General features: G+C 54.8%; 1 protein-coding gene and 1 long non-coding RNA gene across 8 annotated transcripts in view; both read left to right on the top strand.

Moving 5' to 3' along the window:
* Positions 1 to 25,965, top strand: part of BCAS4 (breast carcinoma amplified sequence 4) — a 61,617-nt gene that overhangs the window by 10,986 nt on the left and 24,666 nt on the right. For 4 of the 7 annotated variants that reach the window (XR_006703079.1, XR_006703080.1, XM_045444234.1 and 1 more), the window contains exons 2-4: positions 4,905 to 4,976; positions 15,160 to 15,261; positions 23,265 to 23,399. Coding sequence is in view for 5 of the 7 variants with exons in the window: in XM_045444234.1 (XP_045300190.1) it covers positions 4,905 to 4,976; positions 15,160 to 15,261; positions 23,265 to 23,399 (309 nt within the window). In the remaining 2 variants the exon portion in view is untranslated. Of the gene's footprint in view, positions 1 to 4,904; positions 4,977 to 15,159; positions 15,262 to 23,264; positions 23,400 to 23,867; positions 24,174 to 25,498; positions 25,624 to 25,965 lie in introns of those variants that run through there. The other 3 variants (XM_045444235.1, XM_045444236.1, XM_045444238.1) reach the window with 3 other exon arrangements.
* On the top strand, positions 4,983 to 6,590 carry LOC123580020. Its single transcript, XR_006703082.1, has 2 exons — positions 4,983 to 6,285; positions 6,533 to 6,590. It is a non-coding gene; the product is annotated as an uncharacterized LOC123580020 (long non-coding RNA).

Raw genomic sequence — 25,965 nt, 5'->3', positions numbered from 1 at the left:
AGGGTGACTCAGATGCCGCAGGGTCTCTTGAGGCTACAGCCGGATGTCACAAAGAGCGGTTTCCACCCATTCTGTTGGCCAAAGCAAGTCACAGGGCCAGGCCAGATTTGGGGGCGGAGTCCGATTGCCCAAAGGTATGCAGATGGGAAGGAATGGGGGGGGGGCATCTTCAGAAGCGTAAGCACCTGCTATGTGCCAGGCATCGCCCTGGGCCCTGGGGATGCGGTGGTGAGTGAGAGGCGCTAAAACCCCCAGAGCTTTCATTCTGGTGGCAGAAGAGGACAGGACAGGTGAAACGTGTAAGATGTTAGACAGGGATGGAGGCTGAAGCCAGAAAGAAGTTGGTGCGGGACAGGGAGTGGGGGAGCCTGCAGGGCCAGGGAAGGCCTCGATGAGGAGAGACGTTTGAGTCAGGCTGGGAGGAGGTGCGTGGTGAGCTTTGTCCGTGATGGGAGCAGCGGGCGCAAAGGCCCGGGAGTGACGACGCGGTTGGTGTGGCTGGTGGAGAGCGGGCTGTAGGCGGCGAGGTCGGAGAACAGATGGAGGGTCCAGGTGGCGTAGGGCTACCGAGGCCTCCATTAGGTGTTTGCTGAGGGAGGTGGGGGGCAGGAGAGGAGTCCTGTTTTTTAATTAAGCTGTAATTCACGTAATGTAAAAAAATTGCCATTTTGAAGCGTACATTCAGTGGCTCTTCATAAGTTCACTGTGTTGTGCAAACATCGCCGTGACCTCATTCCAGAGCTCTCCCCCCTGCCCCCGCCAAGAAAGGAACCCCATGACCATTAGCACTCTCCTTCTCCCTCCCCCCCCGCCCCCCACCCAGCCCGTGATCTCCTTTTGGTCTCTGTGCGTTTGCTTCTTCCGAACACTGCTCAGGAAAGGAATCACGTAGTACCTGGCCTTTGTGTCTGGCCTCTTTCAATGTTTTCGAGGACCGTCTGTGTTGTAGCAGGTGTCGGGTTGGCATTCCTTTTCAGTACCGCGTAATACTCCGTAGCGTGGATATGGCCTGTCTTGATGGTCCATTCATCACTTGATGGGCCTTGAGGCATTTCCACCTTTTGGCTGTCGTGAATACCTCCCAAGTTTTTGTAAGAACACCATGATTTCTGTTCTCTTGGCTCTCTTGCGGGGTCGTAGGGCAACTCCGCGTGTAACGTTTTGAAAGAGCGCCGGACTGGTTTCCGGAGCTGCTGCCCCGTGTCCCATCCCCACCGGCGGCGGTGGGGGAGGGCTCGGGTTCTGACGGGGTCTTTCGGAGGAGGAGACCGAGGGGGGGCCAAAGAGGAAGCAGGGACCGGGGGGAGAGGACAGCGCCCTGTGCCAGGGCGGTGGCGCGAGGGGTGGACAGAAGCGGTCGGATTTGGGCCACATTCCGGAGGCGGAGCAGAGAGGATTTGCACACACGGTGGACGGGGTGGGCCGAGAAAGGACGACCTCGAGGATGCTCTCAGGTGTTCGGCCTGAGCAACGGGCCAGTGGCGCCTCCGCTGAGTTGGAGAAGACCACGGCGGGGGGTCTGTTTGTGGGGTTTTGCGCCTGTCACTCACGGGTGGGAAGCCAGCCCCACTTTGGGTTTGGGGCCTTGCCCCGCTGGGAGGCTCGGATTGGCATCTTGGGAGACTTATGTAAGGAAGAATCAGAGGCCATGATTCCCGCGTGTTATCAGTGCCCACCTGCTGTCCCCACCGGCGGTGCCCTGAATGTCACTCTGAGTGAGCCATTTGCTCTCCTTCCCCTGGGAGGGGGACGATTTATGCCCAGGGAGTTGCACAGCATGACGAGGGCATTCATTTTGCTTATGGGCTGGTTAAAAAGGCGTGTGGGCTGCAGCCCGCAGGACTCTCGCTTCTGAGGCCACTTAGGGGATTATCTTGAGAGAAAATTGTCCCATGAATGATTTGCGGGCGTGGTGGGTTGGCTTGTCCTGAGCTCCTTCCTGTTGGTTGGGAACGTCTCGGGGCTCGTTCCTCCTTAGCTGGCCAGTCGGCAAATGCTTTCTCCACCCTCTCCTGCGTTGGGGCACTTGCCCTTGGTACCGGGAGGTGGGGGAGAGGGGGTCGAGACCACAGCTGACAGACGGCCATAAAGGGGACACGCTGCCCCCTCTCCAAAGAGCCTCTTGGTACTTACAGACTTCAGCTCTGGACTCAGAGTGCTCAGGGTCAGATCTGGCTTCAGTACGTATTAGCTATGTGACCTTGAGCAAGTGACGTAAGCTCTCTGGTCCTCTGTTTCTCAGTCCACGAAAGAGGGGCAAGCGACAGCACCTACTGTATAAAGTTCTCGTGAGCCTCCAATGAAATAAGCCATATATGGCGATTAGCCACTGCTTTTGTTATCTAGGGAGAGAGACACATAAAGCAGCCACTTATTATGCACCTACTGTGTGTCAGCACTCTGTCAAACGATTGAACCACCTTTATTACGTGAGGTTAACCTCTTAACAACCCTGCCGAGTGGTGTGGCTTACAGGTGGGCCAACCAAAATGCAGACGGTAAGCCCTTCAATTAAGGTCTCGTGGTTGGCAAACGAGAAGGTGGGATCTGAACCCAGGGCTGACTGGCCTCCCTCCTGAACACTCGGCCATAGGTTGAGATGTACTTCCTCTCTTCGGGCCCCTCTGGAGAAGGAGGCGGCCCATCCAGCCGGGCCCTGGGCTCTCATGTGCCTCTGCAGGTTTTGATTCGGCCTGGCGTCTGGGGTTTGTACACCTGCACTCTGGAGGGAACCTCCGCCCCCTTCTGTGCCCCTCTCCCTCGCCTCTGCAGCAGAAGGAAAGCGACCAGCCTGCCTCTCTCCTGTCCCTGTGGCCTCTCTTGGCTCCTTCTTCCCCTCTTAGTGCATTAAGGGCAATTTTTTCCGCGATCTTCCTTTTGGGGGGCAGAGAGAACATCCTGTGAGTCTCTTAGTCCTCTCTCTGCTGTGGTCCCCTTCTCTGTCAAGCCTCCCCCGTTCAGGCCCAGAAATAGTCCCAGCTGTGAGATGAAGGTTCCAGAGTTTAAAATTGCAACTTGGTACTATTTTTACTCCAGCCGGAAAGATGTTTTTCTGCACATTCGTTTATGCTGTTGTGGTAGCGACAGCTCCCGCCGCAGGCAGCAGGCTGTGGCACTGTATAAACATCTCTCGGGGGACGAGTGGGTGATAAGGGGAGCCTTCAGGTCGGGGGTGGGCGCAGGTACCAGGCCTGCCCAGAAATGTCTGGGGTCGCTTCCCTGGCACAGAACGATCTGGCCTGGTAAGCCATGTTCTAGATGAACTTTATTCCTAGATGCCTGGTAATTAAAAACAAATACAACAGGGGCACTTGGGTGACTCATTTGGTTAAGTGTCTGACTTCGGCTCAGGTCATGATCTCACGGTTCATGGGTTTAAGCCCGGCATTGGGCTCTGTGCTGGCAGCTCGGAGCCCGGAGCCTGCTTCAGATTCCGTGTCTCCCTCTCTCTTTGCCCCTCTCCCGCTCGTGCTCTCTCAAAAGTGAATAAACATTAAAATAATAAATAAATAAATACATACATACATACCAATTGGAATGCCCGGGTGGCTCAGGTGGTTAAGCGTCCGACTTCAGCTCAGGTTGCGATCTCACAGCTTGCGAGTTCGAGCCCCGCATCGGGCTCTCTGCGGACAGCTCGGAGCCTGGAGCCTGCTTCAGATTCTGTGTCCCCTTCTCTCTCTGCCCCTCCCCCACTCATGCTCTGTCTCTCAAAAGCGAATAAACTTTATAAATAAATAAATAAATAAATAAAACAAACAAACCCCGGCTATTTTTAAGTCATGAAAATAGTAAATACTTGAGGGGAAAAAGGGTTCAAACTAATTTTTACATGAGGGATTTAAATGGGCTTGTAAGTCGGCAGACCCTTTCACGGTCATGTTTGGCTGGGCCTGTGGAGTGTTAAAAAAAATTTTTTTTTTTTTGAATTTGAGCTACCATTTAAAAATCGGGACATTTTCCAAAAAGTTACAATTTCTGGCTTCTCTTGCAAAATGGAAGGCTCTGGGAGCGCTGAGCGTGTCTACTGATGGCCGCTGGCAGCTGGCTGTTCTAGACTTGGGCAAATGCTCCTCAGATTGCCACAAGCCCCAGCGAGCTGCCTTACGTCACTCGTTAAGTGACTACCCAGCCCTAGTACCTCGAGTTGGGGACCCTTCAAATCTCCCTTGTCAGACCCCATTCCCCACTTGTGCTCCCCAGGGCTAAGTAAACCCTGTTAATAGTGTTGCCAGGTAAAGTCCAGGGCACTCAGTTAAATTTGAATTTCAGATTGAATCATCCTTTAGTGTAAGTACATCCCCTGACTCTGGACACTTGGGTCTGTATCATTGCAGGCCTTTCTGTTAAGCCATGTACGTTGTTTGCGTGTCGTCACAAGAATAGGTTTACATTCTACGTCTTCTGCATCTTGTGTGAACCGTCCATCGTGTTTCCCAGGAGGCATTTCTCAGAGTTTGTCAAGAGCAGGCTTTGGGGCTGTGAACTCAAACCTACCGGGGAATCCTGGCCCCACCCCTTGCTAGCTGTGTGCCCTCAAGCAGGGTTACCTGTCCTCTCTGAGGCTCAGTTTCCTTATCTGAACAGCGGGACGGTAAGGGTAGCTTTGTTCTAGTCCTGCTCATATTTATTTATCTCCTCTCCTTTGAACGCTGCCTGGAGTGGATGGGCCGCGGCGGCTTTTCGCCAGGCCTCTGTCCACAGGTGTCACGATTGCTGCCTGATTACCACTATTTTAAATGAGGCAATGAGACGTTTTGCAAAGGGAAAGGAGGTCTGAAGGGAACTGTGCAGATAATCCTAAGACTTAGTTTGCTTAAAAAGAAAATTAAAAAAAAAAAAGTGAAGGGCGTTTGTCTCCCTGGAAACCACTTGCTAATCTCCAGGATATTGTCTCTTTTCAGGCGAAGGAGGTGGAGGAGACCATCGAGGGGATGCTCCTCAGGCTGGAAGAGTTTTGCAGCCTGACCGACATGGTGAGTGTCTGCCCGGGAGGAGTGGATTTAGGCCCAGGCCAGACTCCAGGTCCTTCCTGGAGTTTTCTGGGGAAGCCATTTTGGTGGCGATTTGGCAACCAGAAGGAATGGGGGCAGCAGCCGACGGTGAGAGCAGGACCAGGCGCGCGCACTCTCTCACACGGTCTCTCAACACCAAGGCTTCCTGAGGCGGCCATCTTGATAGTGCCCATCCCCCCCCAGATGGCTCTTATTCCACAGAGGAGCCAGGAGTGGGCCACCAGGTGGCACTCTCGGGCACCGATGCGGGGAGCCGTTCAGCGGGGATGCTAAGACTATATTTAACTTTCCTCGGCTCTGCGCGGTCCGCCAGGCAAACATGGAGACAGCCAGGAAATGGCTTCAGGCCTGCAAGGCCTGGGAGGAGCCTCTTGCCCAGGCTGTAGCCCGAGGCAGGGTTGGGCATCGGGTTCCTTCTCAGATCCTTTCGCCGTCTCTGCTGTTGCCTCTTACTCTGTTCTGTTGGATCAAATCCTCTTGGCTGGGTGGGGGAGATGGTGCCTTAGGCCCAGAAGACAAGGTCTCCACCACAAATTTTGCAAAAATCTCCTCCAGATCCTTGTGTCCCCAGCATTGTTGCCAGCCAGGTGTGGGCCCCTGAGGAGCAATGATAGAACTTTCTGGAAGCTCCCAGCACCCTCGGTTTAAGGCCTGAAGGCCCAAAGCGTAGAGCTCCATATTGTGATCAGGACCCGTGTCTCGGCTGGACCCAGTGGGGTAGATTTGTGCGCCTGTGAAGCACGTGTCCGGAGAAGTGTTTCTGAGAGCCCAGGGGAGGAATGGTCACGGCAGCCCTCTACGTTTATTGAACACCTACTTGGTGCCACGCACAGTGCAAAGTGCATTTCCCGTATCAGCCCATTTCTCCTTGAGTCAGGCCAACGTGACGGGCACCCCGTCATCCCCATTCATTCAATAGGCCTCCCTTGTGCCACCCTTGGGGACACAACAGTGAACAAGACAGAAGTGTTCCCAAGAGGACCTGTGTGTGTTTTGCTCTTGAGAACCAATTTTCTAGTTTGGGTGTGGGTCTGGGTGGGAGCTGGGTAATGAGACAGACTTTGAACAGCCCGGACAGCCCTTTCTTCATCACCGGCCATTGGACACCTGCCCCTGACTGGGTGCCGTGGTGAGCCCGAGGATGAGAAGGAAGTGGACCATGTCTCCCTTCCCTCTGTGAGAGGAGCCCACTGTGTGTGACCAGCGCTGTCATCCAGTGTGGCAGCCCTCGCCTGAAGGTGTGTTCAAGGTGCAAAAGGAGACTGCAAAGGTTTTTGTTTTTTTTTTAATTTTTTTTTTTTTCAACGTTTATTTTTTTTGGGACAGAGAGAGACAGAGCATGAACGGGGGAGGGGCAGAGAGAGAGGGAGACACAGAATCGGAAACAGGCTCCAGGCTCCGAGCCATCAGCCCAGAGCCCGACACGGGGCTCGAACTCACGGACCGCGAGATCGTGACCTGGCTGAAGTCGGACGCTTAACCGACTGCGCCACCCAGGTGCCCCATAGACTGCAAAGGTTTTGAAGAGGGAGGGTCTAGAAGGAACTGGGCACATGATCCTAAGACTTGATTTGTTTAAAAAAAAAAAAAGAAAAAGAAAGAAAAGCAGAGGCGTTAGATTCTGCCTGGGAAATTGGGAAGGCTTTGCAGAGCAGGTGGTGATTAATTTGGGGCTTTGAAGGAGGAACAGAAAGAATTCCGCCACTGGGGAGGGCGAGTGTCCAGGCAGAGGCACCGGCCCGTGGGTATGGTGTGCTGGGCACAGTGTGGACCCGGGGGGCCCAAAGTCAAGGGGGTAGATTTGGAAGACGGGTGGACTGGTGACTCAGGGACGTTTTGTTCTCAAGTCTCAGCCACCCTCCTCCTTGAAAGGAGACCCACGATCCGCCTAAGGGGCGATCTTGGGGCAGGAGTCAGCCTGGATCGGGAGAGGGGTCGGGCCACCTTGCCTTTGAAACCATCGAGGCTTCCTGTGGTGGGGGAGCCTGTGTGTGTCGCCCAGAGGCCAAGGCGTCAGGCAGTGTGCTGACAAGACCCTCCCCTAACTGGAAGCCTGGAGATACATTTATGCAAAGGTTTTAATACCGAGATCACACACATGACCCACGGACCCGGTCCCGCCTGCAGATATGTTGACTGTTTCTGGAAGGAAAAGAAAAAGGAATTCACTGCTGACATTTATAGAATGTCATGCAAAAAAAAAAAAAAAAAAAAAAAAAAAAAAAAAAAATCAGGGTTTCTGGCTTCTTTTGGAAGAGCAAAGATCTGGCTCCCTTGGGTGCTTGGTCCCACCTGGCCAGCGTCGGCCAGAGTTGTGTAGTGGCCGCCCCACTCTGGACAGCGTGTGAGCTCTCAGCCTGTCACTGGCCACTGCTCCTGTGGGGCCCCCTGACTCCGTGGCCACCTGCCAGGTACGTCTATCCCACGTGCAAATGTTTTGTGGCCGAGAGTATGTTTCTCTGTATTTGGTGTCCTACTGAAAAAGGGCAAATGACACCAGACCAAGAGGGTCCTGTGCTTCAAGAAAGGGAAGAGTGCGTCTCCCACGGGAGTGAAGACCATTTCTTGTGTTTATACGCAAACGAGCGTGCCTGTGTTAAGAGAATGTGCCTGGTACGATGCTTTTGTGGCCCCTGCAATAGTGCGCGGAGTTACGGAGACCCTCTTGGCCCCGACACTTGATGCTTAGTTTCCCTGGTGCGCCTGCACGCGTGGCAGAGAGAGGTGTCCAGCTCGGGGCCTCCTTTTCTCTTTTGGTGCAAGCTAGGGATGAGTGGGGACCTCTGGGGGGCCGGTGATGTCACCCCACGGACGTTGTCCCCAGCCCCCTGCTTTGGCCTTTGGCAACAGTGGTCGACTTAGAGGCCTGAGAGTGGCCAGGCTCCCTGGTGCATAGTCCAGAGAGAAGCCGCGCCTTTTCCGGGAAAATCAGGCACTTAGGAACGAGAGTCCGGCTTCCTGTCTGATGCATTAAGTCCATTGCCAGCCTGCCCTTGCCCTTGATCACCCTGTGTGACTGGAATTCACCACCCTGTGCCTGCCACCCGTTTAGACCTTAGACGTAACGCTCGCTGCTGCCACTTCAAGCTCCGGCTCCTGCTGCTGCGGGGTCTCAGGCACAGCACCTGCCCTCTCCCTCCCTTTCTCTTCTCTCCTGTAAATGGAGGTCGTGGTTCTGTCCGTTGCCGCATCAGGCTACCCCAAAAGGCAGTGGGGTAAAACGACCACCCGTTTATTACGTGGGCCAGGGCAGGGCACAGAGGGATGTCCGACGTGGCCCTTTCTCCCGCTTGTCTGACGTCTGGGCTGCGAGTGCCGATGGCCGGGGACCGGCTGGTGTCCCCTCTCCCTGTGCAGCCTGTCCTCGGGGCTAGTTCGGGCTCCCTTGGCATGGCGTCAGGCCTCCCAGGGCAGGCGTTCCGACACATGGGAAGTGGGAGCCTCCGGGTGTCTGGACGTTGGGTGTGCCAGGGTCACTTCTGTCCTATATTACCGGTCAGACCAGTCCCACAGGGCACCCAGATCCAAGGGGAGAGGACACAGACCCCGCATGCTCACAGAAGGAACGCAGAGGACTTGTGGCCCTCTTCAATCTATGCAAATGGTACCTGTCTCCCAAGAGTTACCGTGCGGACCGGATGAGGTGGGGATACGCGCTGCCCCTCCCCTGCGGTGACCGCAGCGCAAGTGTGGGCGAGGATGTGGGGCAATGGAAACGCTCGTCGCCTTGCTGGCAGAGATGCAAAAAGGCACAGCCACTTTGGAAACAGTTTGGCAGGTTTTGAGAAAGTCAAACATGCACTGACCCTGCATCCTGGCGACTGTCATCCGAGATAATTACCCAAGAGAAGCGGAAAGCAGAGACCGCAAAACCTCGCACCCCGATGTTCGCAGCAGCTTTATTCGCGATGCTCCCAGACCAGAAAGAACCTCGGCGTCCATCGGCGGTAGAAACGAGGCAATCAGCTGTTGTTTCTTCACACCCTGGCCCTCACGGCGACGCGGAGGAACAAACCGCACACGACCTCAGGGAGGTCTCTCCCGAGCGTGAGGCCCGGGGAAAGAAGTCGGGCACAGAATGCGAGCTGGGGTGGCTTCCTTGATCCGAAGTTCAAAAATATGCAGAACGAGTCTGTGGTGATGGGAAGTCAGGCAGTGGTTAGCTTTGGGGGCGTGGTCACGACTGGAAAGAGGCAGGAGGGAGCCTTCCGGGGTGATGGGATGTTCCACACGGTGGCCTGGGTGGTGTTTACCCAGATGGAAACGTGCTCACAAAATACGTCCAACTGCCCACTGGAGGCCCGAGCACTTTGCTGTACGTCGTTGCCATTCAATTAAAAATAGTTAAAAATAATTGCTGAGCAGGGTGCCGGCTCTGTATGCGGCTCTGCATAAATGGTGGCTCCTGGGGTCAACATCGTCATTACGGAAGCACCGGGAGGTGGTGACAGTGATGAGGATTTGTAAGGCCTTCAGCCCTGTGCCCTCTGGAGTTCAGGCGGCTCATCCGGGCCCTGGGAACCCCCACCCCTGGCAGGGAGCGGACTCTTTCTTCGCTCACATAGAGGGAGAAAATTCCCTGTTGGCCCTGGGCCAGCACTTGCATTTGGCATTGGTGTGTGTTCTTGGGTCAAGTGCATTTGGCTGTCCTTCCTGGGGGCCCTGAATCATCCTGGACAGCCGTCTTTGCTCGGTGATAACCCCCACATCCGCTGCCCAGACTTCTGGGCTCCGGAGGCCAGCTCTGGGGAGGTGGTGGCAGACCGGGCTGGGGAAGGGTCGGCCAGGCCAATCAACCGGGTTGGGGGTTCGTCCTGGCAGAGGCTCAGATAGGATCGATTCGTCGCTGACCTCTCTGTGTGCTTCTCGGTCGCGAACGAAACGTGCCATCTCAGATTCCTTGATGATGCGAAGTAGGTGTGAGAAGCAGAATGTGTTGCTTTCCTTGGACTCCCCCGGAAGAAGAGAAGGGCACAGCGTGGCCACAGACGCCCTGCTGGAGGGACTCTAGGGAGTGGTGAGAGATCACAGTTAACCAGAGGGGACAGCTGTCACAGCTCCACACGGGACATGGTCTCAGGGTGGCCCGGTCTTCCGATTTTTCACAAGGAGCTAGAAATCTGGGCTTCTAAGGGAAACCTCCTTGTTTTCAGATCTTGGCATCTCGCTCGGGTGGGCTTCGGTTTTTTTAGACATGATGCGGGCTGGCTCGGCAGAACGCGTCTGCAGACCTTTGCTATTAGAGGTGACCCCGGACCAACCTGGATGGTAACCTTCCATCTCCCACTTTGTAGCCTTCCGACCTTGGGCTGGCCCATTTCGTTTTTCCGTCTTGTGCAGCGTCACCACCCATGAAAGGTTAAAGATAAAATCGTTTCTGATTCACAGGGTCTGTTCTCAGCACCAGGCGAAAGCCTACAGAGTGCTGGCATCATGCCCCTCCTCGCCCTCATTTTCGCCTTACAGTTCCCAGCACGTGGGGGAACCAAGAGGAAGCGTTGGGGGCCTTTTGGACCCCAAGGATTACTCTCTACTTTCCCCCCATGCACGCACAGACCGCCATGCGGGCAGGGGTAGACAGCCCCCCATTATCCACAGTTTCAGCAAGTGGAGAGGGGACTGCCTGCCCAGCCACAGACCCCCTCTTCCTGGGATTCCTTCGAAGCTAGAGGGAGGCAGGGACGCACGTCATCACTCTCCCCTCTGCAGTGTTCCCCTCACCCCCTCAGGGTGGGTCACTGGGACCAGGCCCTCCTGACTGCCCTTGTTCTCGCCCGATTCGTTTCTTGAGGAATGAGCAGAAAGAAAAGATCTGCGTTTGATCTACTGTGTTCTGACCTTGCCGGGAGTTATCTGCTCTTTGTTGCATTACGGAATCACAGCAATTTCTCCAGAGTTCAGCCTTGTGGAGGGATGGGTATGTCTCCAGAAGTTTGGCCTTGGGGGAGCCCAAGGGAAGATGTTGAGGGCTTTTTCCTATCAAGGGTAACAAACGCAGGTGCCCGCGGGAGCCAGGCAGGATCTGGACCGGAGTGAAGGGGGCAGGGGCGAGGCATTAGGGAGGGGTGGTGACTGAGGACACCAGAGAGCCCATGCCCCACCCGGAGCCAGCAGCCACGGCTCAGCCCGGCCTTCGGTGCCTGGGGGACGAAGGCCCAGTGTTGCCAAAGCTGCTGACTTTCAAGACGTGTTGTAAATCCCCACTTAATCACTTGAATATTTTAAAGCCGTATTTATGTATTTTATTTTGGAATAGCTTTAGATTTACAGGAAAAGTGAGAAGATAGTGTGGAGAGTGCCCACACGCCCCTCACCCAGTTTCTCCCCCCTGTGCTAACATCTCGCGTCAGCCACAGGACCTTTGTCAAAACTAAGAAACCCAGGGGCGACGGGGTGGCTCAGTCGGTTAGGCGTCCAGCTTCGGCTCAGGTCATGATCTCGTGGTTCCTGTGTTCAAGCCCCGCTTCAGGCTCTCTGCTGTCAGCACAGAGGCCGCTACAGATCCTCTGTCTTTCTCTGTGTCCCTCCCCCACTGGTTCCCCCCCTCCCCACTCAAAAATACATGAACATTAACAAACCAAAAAACAAATAAAAAACCTAAGAAACCAACACGGGTGCACTGCTATTCACTACTCTCCCTTGTTGATTTTGAGTTTGCCAGTTTCCCGTTAACGTCCAGGATGAACGCGATCCAGGATCACATGAGATCGCACACCGCGTTAAGTCGTCATGTCTGTTAGTCTCCTCCTCTGTGGCAGTTTCGGTCTTTCCTTGCTTTTCACGACATTGGCAGTTTCGAGGAGCCCTGGTCAGGTACTTTGTAGAAGGTCCCTCCATTTGGGTTTGTCCGGTGTTTTTCTTAGGGTGAGACGGGGGTTGTGGGTTTCTAGAGAGAATCCACACAGGTGAGGTGCCTTCTCATCACGTGTCTGGGGCACGTGGCACCCACACGCCTAGCTGATGTCGCCATTTCTGCTTCCCCATCGTTTGTGGTGTTCATCTTGTGCTTTGGGTTATAGTCCGATATCATATTACGTGTTTTGTTGTCCAGACTGTTCCAGATTTGACCATTCGTCTCTTTCAGGTTGGCTCCTGTGTTCCTTTGACATGCCCCATCCTTTATCTTTTTTTTTTTAATGTTTACTTTTGAGAGAGAGAGAGAGCAAGCATGTGGTGGAGTGACAGAGAGAGAGGAGGACAGATGACCAGAAACAGTCTCCTCGCTGACAGCACAGAGCCTGAGGCGGGGCTCGACCTCGTGAACCGTGAGATCATGGCCTGAGCTGAAGTCGGCCGCTCAACCGACTGAGCCACCCAGGCGCCCCTGTCCTATATCTTCTTAAACACTCCCTTACAGGGGTGCCTGGCTGGCTTGGTCGGAGGAGCACCTAACTCATGATCTTGGGGTCGTGAGTTTGAGCCCCTCACGGGGCATAGAGATTACTTAATAAAAATAAGTTTAAATAAATAAATAAATAAATAAATAAATAAATAAATAAATAAATACTCCCTTACATTCTGGCACTAGAAGATTCTCCAGGCACTATGTTTTCCCTGCCCCAGCCCTAGAAACAGCCATTTCTCCTAGGAAAGTTGGAAATTAAGTCATATATTAAAAAACTTGGGGTACCTGGGTGGCTTAGTCGGTTAAGCGCCTGGCATCCGCTCAGGTCATGATCTTGAGGTTTGTGGGTTTGAGCCCCGCGTTGGGCTCTGTGCTGACAGCTCGGAGCCTGGAGCCTGCTTCGGGTTCTGTGTCTCCCTCTCTCTCTGCCCCTCCCCCCCCACTCATGCTCTCTCAAAAATGAATAAATGTTAAAAAAATTTAAAAAGGGGCACCTGGGTGGCTCAGTCAGTTAAGCGTCCGACTTTGGCTCAGGTCATGATCTCGCGGTCTGTGAGTTCGAGCCCCGCGTAGGGCTCCATGCTGACAGCTCAGAGCCTGGCTTTGCTTCGGGTTCTGTGTCTCCCTCTCTCTCTGCCCTTCCCCTGCTCACGCTTTCTGTCAAAAATAAACAAACATTAAAAAACTTAAAAAACAAAAAACAGAACTCACTCTGTGGGCCACATCCAGGCATAGCTGGTGTTGTTTCATCTCCAGAACATTCTTTGAAGGGAAGAAGCTGTGTGGTACCCATTTTATAGGCAGGGAAACTGAGGCACAGGGAGGTCAGGGCAGAGACTGAGGCCACATGCCACCCTCTCGGGGCCCGTGTGTGCCCTCGTGGGGCCAGGGCATGTGGGGCAGGAGGATACCCAGGACAGTGGGCTTGGAGCCAGGCACCCAAGCAGCACGGCGGCAGCGCTGTGACCAGAGGAGGAGAAGCAGGAGGGGACAGCTTGGTCTGGGATGTTCGGGGAACGGGGTAGCGTGTGAGACCTGGGGCAGGGAGGGTGGTGTCAGCCCGCAGAGCGGTGGGAGTGGGTTCCGGGAGGACCACAGGCAGGTCTCGTGTATTTGGGTAGAAAGGCGAACAGATGCGGTTTTCAGATCATGTTTAACATGAAAACTTTGTGCTGAGCTGTCTCCCTGCGTCAGTTGTCTGTTGCTGCTGAACCCGGGTCCCAAGACGTGGTGACGTGAAACGACGGCCTTCCCCACCTGGCAGCACCTGTGGGTCGGGAGTGTGTGCGGCCCCGCCAGGTGGCTCCGGTGGCCTTTGCCGCACAGGCTGCCCACGGGGTGTCGGCTGGGGCCGCTCTCGTCTCGAGGTTCAGCCGGGGCAGGACCGCATCCGGCCCAGTCGGTGGGGGTGCGCCTCGGTTCCCCACTGGCGGGTGCCGGAGGCTGCCCTCCGTCCCCAGCCACGTGGGCCTCTCTGTCGCCTCAGTTTACTGGTGGCTGAGAAGGCAGGTGAGGAAGGTGGGGGGGAGAGGGAGCGTGCACGAGCGAGCCAATGAGAGAGAGAGAGAGAAGAAACTGGAATGACAGTCCTCTGTGTGACCCTGTCCCCAGAGTGCCATCTCTCCTTTTGGCCGAGTCCCTTTCGTTAGAAGCGAATCGCCAGGACCAGTTCACGGTCCCGGGGGGCGGGGGGGGGGGGGGGGGGCGTCACGCAGCGGCTGTGCAGGAGGCAGCGGTCACTGGGAAGCATGTCAGGAGCCGCCTGTACGAACCCTGCCAAACACCCTGCCTGACGGTCTGTCCTCACCGCCTGCCAAGGAAGCCGGAGCCATTGTCATTGCTTTGCCGTCCAGATAAGCAAAGGAGGGCTCAGAGAGGTGCAGTGACTCGCCCGAGGTCACACAGCTCAGACTCCAGCCTGAGTCCAGCCTCTAGGGTGCCCGCTGGTGTTCCCCGACTGCCCTCACACTCCAGCTCCAGCCTGGCCTCGGAGCTTAGCTGAAGACGCAGATTCCCGGCTGACCCCAGGCAGACTAAACCAGACATGGAGGGGCCTGGGAATCAGCATCGGACAGGTTGCCGTGGGGGATCCCGATGCTCCCTGGAGTCTGAGAGCAGCTCCTGCATCGTAAGGACATGATAACACGGAGATGACGTGTCTCTCTCTCTCTCTCTCACACAGTGACGGGTTAGGCGTGGTCTTTGGCTCTTGAGGACAAAAACAGAGACAGAGGTGTCCGATTTCAGGGATCACGGGAGAGGTGTGGCTTCATTAAAGGTCATAGCCACGTTGGGAGCCCTTCCAGGCAGAAGAAATTGAAAATTAAATGAGATGGTGTGCGGGAAATGCTTAGCGTGGTGTCTGCATATGGGAAGCACTTTGATACTTGGGAGCTGTGGTTTTCATTCACGTTATTAATGAATGTTAATGATCATTAACTTGTTGGTATAATTAATTTCAGGGCAGTGAAAATGTGACTTATCCCAACTTGGGTTTGGAGAAGAGATTTTGGGTCTTTCCCTTTGCTCCAGTTGAGTGGTTTAGAAAACAGATCTTATTTTGGGACTGGTGTTGGCAGGTGTCCGTGGGGGAAACGGCGGTAAACAATACATGGGTCGGTCTGGGTCCCCACTCAGGACTCTGGGTTCTGGGTTGTCCCCGGGTCTGTCCTTGTGCAGGACGCCGCTTGACATCGTGGCCATCCGCGAGGTCCCTGCAGACCCTGGGCGACCCCAGAGGCAGGCCGGAGGCCGGGGTGACGGGGCAGAGGGCCTGACGAGCTGTTCTGTTTCTTGCAGATCAGGAGCGACACTTCACAGATCTTGGAGGAAAACATCCCACTCCTTAAGGCCAAAGTGACCGAAATGCGTGGCATCTATGCCAAAGTGGACCAGCTAGAGGTGTGTCTGAGATGATGAGCTTTCTTTGTGAGACCTGTGGGCCTGTTCTGGTTCTTTCCTCCTCTCTTCCAAAATGCTGATTGGGCCTCCAGAGCGTCGGGCGTTAGACCCAGTACGGGGGGTCGGTGGCGAAAGAGGGCGTGCTTACACGGGATCGTAAAAGCTGTGACAAATACGAATTCATATAAAGTACCCCACTTGAAAGTCCAGGGATGGGGCGCCTGGGTGGCTCAGTTGGTTAAGTGTCCGACTTCAGCTCAGCTCATGATCTCACGGTTTGTGGGTTCTAGCCCTGCGTTGGGCTTTCGCTGCCCCTCCCCCACTCATTCTCTCTCTCTCTCTCTCTCTCTCTCTCTCTCTCTCTCTCTCTCTCAATAAATGAATAAACATTAAACAAATTTAAAAATCAGACTTTTTAAAAAAGTTTTTTAAATTTATTTTGAGAGAGAGAGTGGGGGGAAGGGGTAGAGAAAGAGGGAGAGAGAGAGAGGATCCCGAGCACTGTCAGCACAGAGCCCCATATGGGGCTCGAACATACGAACCGTGAGATCGTGACCTGAGCCGAAGTTGGATGCTTAACCAACGGAGCCACCCAGGCGCCCCTAAAAATCTGGCTTTTAAGCTGCTTTTGGAAATTCAAAAGCTTTGATAGCACTTAGCTCACATTTCTTTAAATACTTTAATCTCCAGGTTGTATTTCTCAAGGTATAAATACATGAAGTACACACATCTTTTTTTTTATGTTTATTTTTGAGAGAGAGAGAAAAAGAGAGACAGAGTGCAAGTCGGGGATGGGCAGAGAGAGAGGGAGACACAGAATCGGAAGCAGGCTCCAGGCTCTGAGCTGTCAGCACAGAGCCCGACGCAGGGCTCGAACTCACGGACCGTGAGATCGTGACCTGAGCCGAAGCCGGACGCTTAACCGACTGAGCCACCCAGGCGCCCCTGAAGTACACGCATCCTCCGTGTATAGTTCAGTGAATTTTTACACACATAAACTCCCATGTGAGGACGACCCGAATTGAGAAGGAGAACATTTCTAAGCCCCGGGCTGTAATTTTGTAGAGCCGGGTGGCACCTGCCCCTCAGACAAGGCCCGTGTTGTCCAGCACACCGCAATCCCCACTACGCCCTACTGCCTCACTGCTGACTTCCCTCACCTGCCTTGTTCCTGTGTGAGCACCAGACTAAGCGACGGTACCCTCGCTGTCCCATTTCCCAGAGGAAGAGCATGAACTCCAAGAGGTAAGCAGCGTTCCCAGGGTCACACAGCTCATTCCCTGAAGCTGGGACCTCAGCCTGCGTCCCCTGGGGCCCAAGCTCTTACCCGTACTGGGGCCCTCAGCTTGGGATCCTGGCTCCTGACACAGCGAAAGCCCAGGAGGCTTGAGGGAGCTTGCAATTAAATAGGGGTCACCTGGATGGAGGGGACGTGAGCCGCTCCGAGCCACGGAGGAAGGGAGCACGGCAGTCACCGCTAGAGCTGGCAGAGTTAACATTCTTGTCAGCAGAGGAGGAGGCAGGAATATAATTAAAACTTTGCCCTTGGAATCGCTGATTCATTTGAATTTTATTCCACACGTTTGACCGAGGAAAGAAAGAAAATGTGAAGGTTTGGAGCCCTGGCCCGGCTCTCAAGCCCAGCGCTTCCCTTAGCAGTCAGCCCACTGAGACTTACTGAGGGCCTACTGTGTGCGCTGTGGGACTCTCACGGGGAGAAAGGCAGGTGCAGCCCGCGGCCGTGTTCCAGCGGGAGGGGCCCGGCCGCAAAGCGCTCCCACAGTGTTTCCCGGTGGCCACCTTAACACATGCCCACAAACTTAGGGGCGTCAAACGACATGGGTTTATATCTCACAGCTCCTGATGTTGCAAGTCCCAATGTGTCTTCTAGGCTAAAAATTGAGGTGTTAGCGGGGCTGGTTCCTTCTGGAGGCCCTGGGGGGGCCTTTTCCACCTTCCAGAAGCTGCCCGCATTCCTTGGCTTGTGGCCTCTACCTCCACGTCCGCCCCACCTGTAGCGCCTTCCAGTCTCTCTTACGCTCTGACCCTCCTGCTCCCCTCTGACAGGGACCCTGTAGTCCCCCGGGTCACCCAGCATCATCTCCCCGTCCTCAGTCCCATCTGCAGAGTCCTTCTTTCCCTATAATATCTTCGCAGGTTCTGGGAATGAGGATGTGCCCTCTCTGGGGGCCGTTTTCCTGCTGACCACAGTGGCCGAGGGAAGGAGGCAGGTGCTCTGGAGGAAGGTGCTGCCCGAGGAGTGGAAAGAGCCCCTGAAGGAAGAATGGAAGGGGTGATGTTAGGTGGAGGGGGTACGGGCAGGGGGGACAGCTCGGGCAGAGGCTCAGAGGCAGGACAGAGTTGAGCTCGGGGGCAGGAGGGAGATGGGGACGCTGCAAGGATCCCGGGATGGCCTGATGATGGGAACGTGACTGGAGTGGGGCTGGAGAAATCAGGCAGCAGGAGCCCTGTTGTCAGGATTTTGGCCTCTTCATCCCAAGCGATGGGGAGCCACTGATGAGACAGGATAGTCCCCACGGCAGGCTGTTGGTGCTGTTGACGCTTCGGGCCTGACATTCTCTGTTGTGGGGCGTCCTGTGACGTAGCAGCGTCCGGGTCTCCACCCACGAGATAGCATTCCCCCTCACCCCTGGCTCTAGAGTCCTACTGCCTGGGTTCAGATCCTGATGCTGTCTCTTTCCTCGTGTGACCCCCTGGCAAATTCCAAGTCTCTGCTCCCCTGTAAAATGGAGTGACAGTAGTGAGGTTCCTGAACCCAAATCTTTTTTTCTTTTCTTTCTTTTTTTTTTTTTTTTTTTTTTTTTTTTTTTAGCATTTTTAATTTATTTTTGGGAGGCAGAGAGACAGAGAGAGACAGAGCATGAGCGGGACAGGAGCAGACAGAGAGGGAGACACAGAAGCCAAAGCAGGCTCCAAGCTCTGAGCTGTCAGTACAGAGTCCGACGTGGGCTCGAACTCACAAGCAGTGAGATCATGACCTGAGCTGAAGTCTGCCGCTTAACCCACTGAGCCACCCAGCTGCCCCCTTGAACCCAAATCTTACCGGTATTTACTTGGCCAACATTACTTGAACGCTCGTTATGAGCTACCCTGAGATATGGGTATGAGCGTCCTGGTCCCCTGCTAGTGGCCTTTGGGGGTGCTGGGTGAGGACCTGGGCTGGATGAGATAGGTTGGCTGTGTCAGCACCTGCAAAGCAGGGGCCTGGCCAGATCTGTAAGAGAGACCCGCTTCCTGGGGGGTCTCTTCACACGAAGGACTGAGAAATGGAGGAGTAAGCCTCGGTGGGGGGGGGGGGGGGGAGGGGGGTGGACAGCTTGTGCAGATGTCCCAAGGCTGCAAAGACCAAGGCCTTTCAGGCAGTTGTGGGTGGTGTAGATAGAGCTCAAGGTTAGGGGTGGGCACGGACTGACCGTGTTGGGCCAAGTCGTGGAGTTTGGACCCCGTGGTGAGAACGACAGGACCCTTCAAAAGTGGTTGCAAATACTATACTATTATTCCCTCCCCAACCCCGAGAAAATCCAAAAAGACTTTTTTGAAGCGTTCCATTCACAACCCATGGAACACCGAACACGTGCTAAGAACTGAGTGTATTTACATGGTTGTGCAATCATCACCACTACCTGATTCCAGGAAGTTTTCATTGTCCCCCAAAGAAACTCTGTAAACCACCAGCAGCCACTCCCCAGCCCCAGCCCCTGGTGGCCACACATCCACTTTCTGGCTCTATGGATCTGCCTCTTCTGGATGTTTCATACTAACGGTATTATACAGCCTGTGGCTACAACGCCTGGCTTATTTCACTCAGGATGATGTTTCGGGGGTTCATCCACGCCGTAATATGTGTCTGATCTTCATTCCTTTTTTTGGCTGAATAATATTCTAGTGCACGGATGCACATGCCACATTTCATCTATCCTTCATCGGTTGATGGGTACTTGGGTCATTTCCCCTTTTTGGCTCTCATGAATAATGCTACTGTGAACACGCACGTCTGCGTTTTTGTGTGAATCTGTATTTTCATTCCTCTCGGGTGGAAACCTAGGAGTGGAAATGCTAGGTCATACCAGAACTCTTTTGGGGCACTGCCAGACGTGTTCCAAAGTGACGTGACTATGGCATTTTCCACTCGCACCAGCGATTACTACGAGTTTTAGATGGAAATGGCACACTCAGATGCCGGCAGGATCCGGGGCTGTACTGAGTGACCAGGTGCTACACAACCAACCCCAAGGCCCCCTCCCCCATTACTTCCAACAGCTGCAGCTGAGAAGCACCCGTCCCCTTCAGTGGGCTAGGATCACCAGGCTGCCACAATCCCCACTCTGCCCTAGAGTCTCCCCAGTGTTGAGGCTGAGTGGCATTTGCCTCGTATCAGCCTCCCCTGGGCTGTTACTTTCCTTAGGGTAGAGGTATTTCTCTGTAACCGGGTCTCTGTTAAAAGGAGGAAACACTGAGCTAGTCCAGGGGGGTCTTGGACGAGAAGCTGGTGTGAAAATACATATTTCCCACTATGAAGTGTGTGCTTTAGGAGCTTATGAGAACCTGATGTGCATTGGACCGGGACAGGTAGATTCCAGAGCCATGTGGCCCCGGCCCCAGAACTACCCCTTGGGTAGCTCTGTCACCCTCCAGAATCTGTTTCTTCCTCTGTAAGTTGGGAATATGCCTTCCCTCCTGGCAGTCATCGTGGGGCATTAGGCCAGCAGCTGGCACTAGGTCCCTGAGGTGCTTGGTGAAGCCCAGCACTGTTCCGCTGGCTGTTGCCTGTGTCTCCCTCCCTCTTTGCTCCTCCCCCACTCGTCCTCTGTCTCTCTCTATCTCTCTCAAAAATAAATAGACCTAAAATTTTTTTTTTTTAATTTTTTTTTTCAACGTTTATTCATTTTTGGGACAGAGAGAGACAGAGCATGAACGGGGGAGGGGCAGAGAGAGAGGGAGACACAGAATCGGAAACAGGCTCCAGGCTCTGAGCCATCAGCCCAGAGCCTGATGCGGGGCTCGAACTCACGGACCGCGAGATCGTGACCTGGCCGAAGTCGGACGCCCAACCGACTGCGCCACCCAGGCGCCCCTAAAAATTTTTTTTTAATAAAAAAAAAAAAAAGACTATGTACGAGTCCCCCCTATTCCCGAGATGCAGCCACCAGAGTGGTCACCATCCTGTCCCCCAGCCCCATCCGCTCTGGTGGCTGCATCTCTCCTGGTCTCCCTGAACCAGGTCTCTCCCGGGCTGCCCTTGGCTGGCATTTCCGACCTGTGAGCGTGCATTCCTCAGCTCCCCCCCCCAGACTGGCGGGAACAGGGGGTGCATACAGTTGGAATCGGCTGGCAGACGGGGACCGCAGGGCCGTCTTCTGTGTTTTACAAGTAGCTGTGCCGCCCAGGGAGGCCTCGGAGCCCAAGGGCCGGAGCCCTGGTCAGGGGAAGCTTCCTGGCCCCGTGGTCCCTTGTCTTCCGCACCCCCCCCCCCCCCCCCACATCTGATGTGGCTTATTCGGCCTTTCAGCTGCCAGAACCCTGGGGCCACAGTGGAGCAATGATGTGGTGTCTTTTTGCTACGGATGCGCCCATTCGTGCGTGGATTCTCAGGCACCCGCCGTCCGAGGGAACCCCGTGCAGCCCACCAGGTTCCGGTCTTGGCCTTGTGAACAACACTGACTCAGCACCTTTTCCTTTGGACCCTACGTTCTGGAGGCAGTGGACGAGAAGTTCGGAGGGCGAGGAGGGCTAAGGAGACAGGGAAAGCGGGAGTCTCCACAGTGATGGGGGCTGCGTTAGATTAGGCGGCCGGGGAAGGCCTCTCTCTGGAGGGGACTGTCAGTCTAGGCCCTGAAAGCTGGGCAGCGTTCACCCCACCAAGAACAGAGAGCAGGGCCTGGCCTGGAGACAGCAGGTGGAAGGGTCCTGTGGTGAGTGGGGCCTGGCATTTCCAGGGAACCCGAAGGAGGGGAGGCCAGTGTGAGGAGGAGAGGGCAGGGCCGGATGGTGGGCACCCTGTAGGCAGTGGGGGGCCATGAACTTCCTTCCAGTGAAGGGAGGCTCCTTCCTCTTCCTGGCAAGAGAAGGTCTCTGCTAGCCTACTGCGGGAGCGAGGGAGGCCCACAGAGGTGTGGCTCATCTGACGTGGCTCTGGAATCGCTTCCTTTGGTGGCCTTCGCCTTCTGTGCTCGCGACACACGAACATGTCCGCACACTCGAATACACGTGCGTATAAACACACAAGCTCACATGAGCACAGGCACACGAACACGCTTAAATACACGCACGCGTGAACATGCACACACGTGAGTGCGGGAACACCCGTGTGCTGGGTGAAGGGAAAGGTGAAGATACACCACAGGCTGCAGATGAGCAGGTTCGACGTGTCTGCGCCTGCTTGGAATTTTTTTTTTTTTTTTTTTAATTGGGAATTATTGCTAACATGGGTAAAAACTCAAGGCTTTTCATAAAATCTGCAGTTTTTTTTTTTCTTTTCAAAATGATACCTGACGTTTATTGGAGCTCAGTATGTGCTAAGTAAGCACTCACCTGCTTAGCAAGGTTGGTATTATTCGTATTCCATACAGTAATATCATCATTATTATCATTTACTAGATAAGGAAGTTGAGGCTTGTAGAAAGTTGCATACAGCTTGTAAGGTGACCCAGATTCTCTCTCTCTCTCTCTTTTTTTTTCTTTTTCTTTTTTTTTTTTTTTAAACTGGGTATTTTGCATCAAAGGCCTGGAGCAGAGCAGCCTCTGTGGGCCTGGACCCTGCATTCTGGGTTACCCCAGTCTCCACGCAGCCCTCTTTACCTGCTTGTCACCTGTCTGCCCCTTAGCAAGCAGCCTCTGAGTTTGAGACTCTCTGATGTTCATGAACTATTAAAGTGAGCGTTTTGGCAATTTTTTTTTTAATGTTTACTTATTTTTGAGAGAGAGAGCACGAGCTGGAGAGGGACAGAGAGAGAGAGAGACACAGAATCCCAAGCAGGCTCCAGGCTCCAAGCTGTCAGCACAGAACCCAACGTGGGGCTCAAACTCACAAGCTGTGAGATCATGACCTGAGCCGAAGTCGGACGCTTAACCGAATGAGCCACTCGGGTGCCCCCATTTTGGCAATTTCTAAAAAAAACCTATTTTTAGGGGCACCTGGGCAGTTCCAGTCAGTTAAGTGTCCAACTTTGGCTCAGGTTATGATCTCACAGCTCGTGAGTTCCAGCCCCACACCGGGCTCTGTGCTGACAGCTCGGAGCCTGGAGCCTACTTGGGATTCTGTGCCTCCCTCTCTCTCTGCCCCTCCCGCCCTATGCTGTGTCTCTCTGTCTCTCTCTCTCTCTCAAAAATAAACATTAAAAAAATTTTTTTTTAGGGGCGCCTGGGTGGCTCAGTCAGTTGGGCGTCCGACTTCGGCTCAGGTCATGATCTCACGGTTCGTGGGTTCGAGCCCCGCGTTGGGCTCTGTGCTGACAGCTCGGGGCCTGGAGCCTGCTTGGGATTCTGTGTCTCCCTCTCTCTCTGCCCCTCCCCCGCTCAAGCTCTGTCTCTCTCAAAAATAAATAAACATTAAAAATATCTTTAATAAAAGTTTTTTAAGGAGCAGAATTGGATTCTAATCTAAACCCTGTTTTTAATTAAGAAGGCTTTGCAGCCTGACGGATGTGCACCCGAGTCCCTTCTCCTCCACCCACTGGCTGTGTGACTTTGGTTAGGTGACCTAACCTCTCTGAACCTCGGTTTCCCTCCTCTGCAAAATAGAGGCTAAAACCAGGGTCCCCGTGGGGAGAAGGTGAGAGGTCACAAGTAGAGGCCCCGCGAGGCCCTCCGTGGGGCCGTCACTGTTATCATCAGGGTGTCTGAAGGTGCCCCCGCTGAGCAGGCCCTGCCTGGCCTCCTCAGGAGCCCTCAGGGCAGCGGTGATGGAGGGCCGGGTGTCTACGCAAACCGTGCTCCAGTCCGTGGCCAGTGTGGCAGCCCCGTCCGTCTCTTCTCTCCATTAGGCCTTCGTCAAGATGGTTGGGCACCACGTCTCCTTCCTGGAGGCCCACGTGCTTCAGGCCGAGCGGGACCACGGGGCCTTCTCGCAGGCTCTGCGGAGGTGGCTGGGCTCCTCGGGGCTGCCCTCCTTCAGGAATGTGAGTATCTCCCCGCCTCCCGCCTCCTCCCAGACCCCAGAGAGGGGAGAGGGGCTCAGGAAGTGGGAGTTCAAAGGGCATGTCTCACTTCCACAGACAGGAAACGGTGGCTGGCTGGCAGGCCCAGGTGGCTGCAGTGTCTCCGTTCCTCCCTGGGGCACCTCTTCTCGCTCTGAGCTTGGAGCTTCAGTGCTGTGGCCGCTTGCTTATTCACCCACCATTTATTTATTGAGCGCCTGCGGTTTGCTGAGCACTGTGGTCCATCTGGGGTTACTGAAGTGAGCAGGGACAGCCCCTTCCCTCCTGTCCTGTCCTTGCACACATAAGGACGTGCTCAGGGTGACATTCAGAATTCAGGGTGGGTCCTTCTGGAGGCACGAGTCGGCCTCAAGTCGACCAGAGGGGCCGGGGACGGTGGAGGTCTGGGGACGGAGGGCCAGCCTGCATGTGGCCCTTTGTGACTTACAGAGGCCTCTCCTCTCCACATCTCTGCTTTCCCGGAATCCTCTCTATGACCCCAAAGGAGGGATCATTGTATCCCTTTTGCTGATGGAAAAACTGAGGCCAGACTGATCCTGCAGTGGAGACCTTCAATGTTTAAAACACAGCCGTCTTCTCAACTTATCTGCTGGTCACCCGGTCCAGGGGACACGGGACAACGTCCGGAGACATTTTGGTTGTGACTAGATGTGAAGGGTGCTGTTGGCATCTGGTGATTAGGCACCAGGGATGCCGCTGAACACCCTACAGTGTGCAGGACAGCCCCGCTTCCCCCCCCCCACCCCGACCACGGCAGGAGATTCTCTAGTTTGAGAAACCCCGCCCTAAGCTGCGTTCGATAATTGCAGCGACGGTTTCTGCCAGGTCTGTTCGAAGTGCTTTGTGTGCTGGGTTATGTGGCATCTCATTCCCATGCCAGGCTTTGGAGGAGGGACCTTTATACCACCCCCATTCTACAGATGGGAAGAATGAGGCTCAGTGGGGTGAAGGGACTCGCCCAAGGCCACATGACCTGGTGTGACGAGGCTGGGGTGGACCCTGGTTGGCCCCTCTCTGAGGCCTCGCCCTTCACAGCTCAGCCAGCCGCCCTGTCCTGCCCCCCCAGGGGTTTCTCACTGTTCCTTGGGTCTGCCCGGGAAGCCCCCCTCCCTCCCACGCCTCTGTCTGCTGCCTGCCTGCGTATTTCCACGGTGTTTACTGCGTGCCAGGCGCTGCACTGGGCATTTTGTACACGTTGATTCATTTACCTTTCCCAAACGTCGTGTGCCCTGGGCATCAGCGTTATTCCGATTTGATAGGAAGGGGGATGGAGACTTGGTAGATTTCAGGGGTTGCGGTCTTATCGCCCACGGACAGAATAGAGCAGGTGAAGTCGTTCTATTTGGCCAGGCAGTGTTATTTGAACAGTGTGCCTTGGGATGCCTGGCTGGGCTTCGCTGTCTAGTCCCTGCCAGGACCCCACTGCTCCGTCTTCTTTTACACCTGCCCGAGGCATGTGCTTCCAAGTGAGTGACTTGCCCAGGGCCAGTAACAGCTAGACAATGGCCTCACCTGTCTCATGGTCTAGAAACTCCTGTTGATCCTTCAGAGGCTAAGTTAATGCCACCTCTTCTCAGAAGCCCTTCAGGATTGCCCCATCTCCAGAGAAATGCTATCTTTCTGCTTTCCAACAATGATGCAGTCAGGAGCTGTTTTTTTTTTTTTTTTTTTTTTTTTTTTTTGGTCCTCTCCCTTGAGATATGATGACCGTTCCCGGGTAAACAGGAACCCCCAGTCGCCCCCAGGAACCTCCAGAGCACCCAGTGCTCTGCCCACTGAGGGCTTAGAAGCACATCGGGGGAGGAAGATCAGAGGACCGTGGCTGCCCCTGGCCCCCAGCAAGTATCCTAACAGTGGGACCCGTCGGGCCCTTGGTCTTTGTACTTTCCAGTCTTTTTCTGTGCTCTGCAGTTGTCCCCGTGTGGTCGGCACTAGTGTCCCCATTTAGAGGCAGAGACCAGGTCTCAGAGATGGTGAGTCGTGCGTCTGCGTTCAGTGCCGACGTTGGAGCTCAGGCCTGCAGACCTCTGAAACTGGGGTTCCCCTGCCCACTCCCGCAGCAGGATCCCACCTGGGTGTGGCTGGGCATGCCAGAACCTGCACCCTCTCATCTCTACCAGACTCGGGGGGGCCCCAGGCCTGCCTGTGGTGACCTGTTCCAGGAAGTGCATCCCAGCCAGCCGTGGTGAGTCATTCAGCAACCCAGCATATCAATCTTGGCCCCAGGAGGGCTTTGTCTGGGGCAGGTGGTGCAGGCGAGGGTGTGCACGCGTGTGTGTATGTGCACCTGCACCCAGGGTGTGAGCTGGAGGAGTCCTTCTAGAATAATGGTCGTTGCAACTCGGGCTGGAGCCCTGACTCGGCGGGCACCAGACATCCCGCCCTGTGAGGTGGTCGGGTCGTTGTCCCTATTTTACAGATGAGGAAACTGAGGCACCAAAGAGTCGAATTGCTTGTTCACCCGGAAGGTGGTGAAGCTGGGATTCAGATCTGTGAGGCCTGGGCCCGGGGCCGCTACGCTGCCCCT

Source organism: Leopardus geoffroyi, chromosome A3 (assembly GCF_018350155.1).
Source record: "Leopardus geoffroyi isolate Oge1 chromosome A3, O.geoffroyi_Oge1_pat1.0, whole genome shotgun sequence".
In the NCBI taxonomy this organism is placed as follows: domain Eukaryota; kingdom Metazoa; phylum Chordata; class Mammalia; order Carnivora; family Felidae; genus Leopardus; species Leopardus geoffroyi.
The sequence above is the reverse complement of the archived record's forward strand: the minus strand, read 5'-3'. Positions and strand labels throughout refer to the sequence as shown.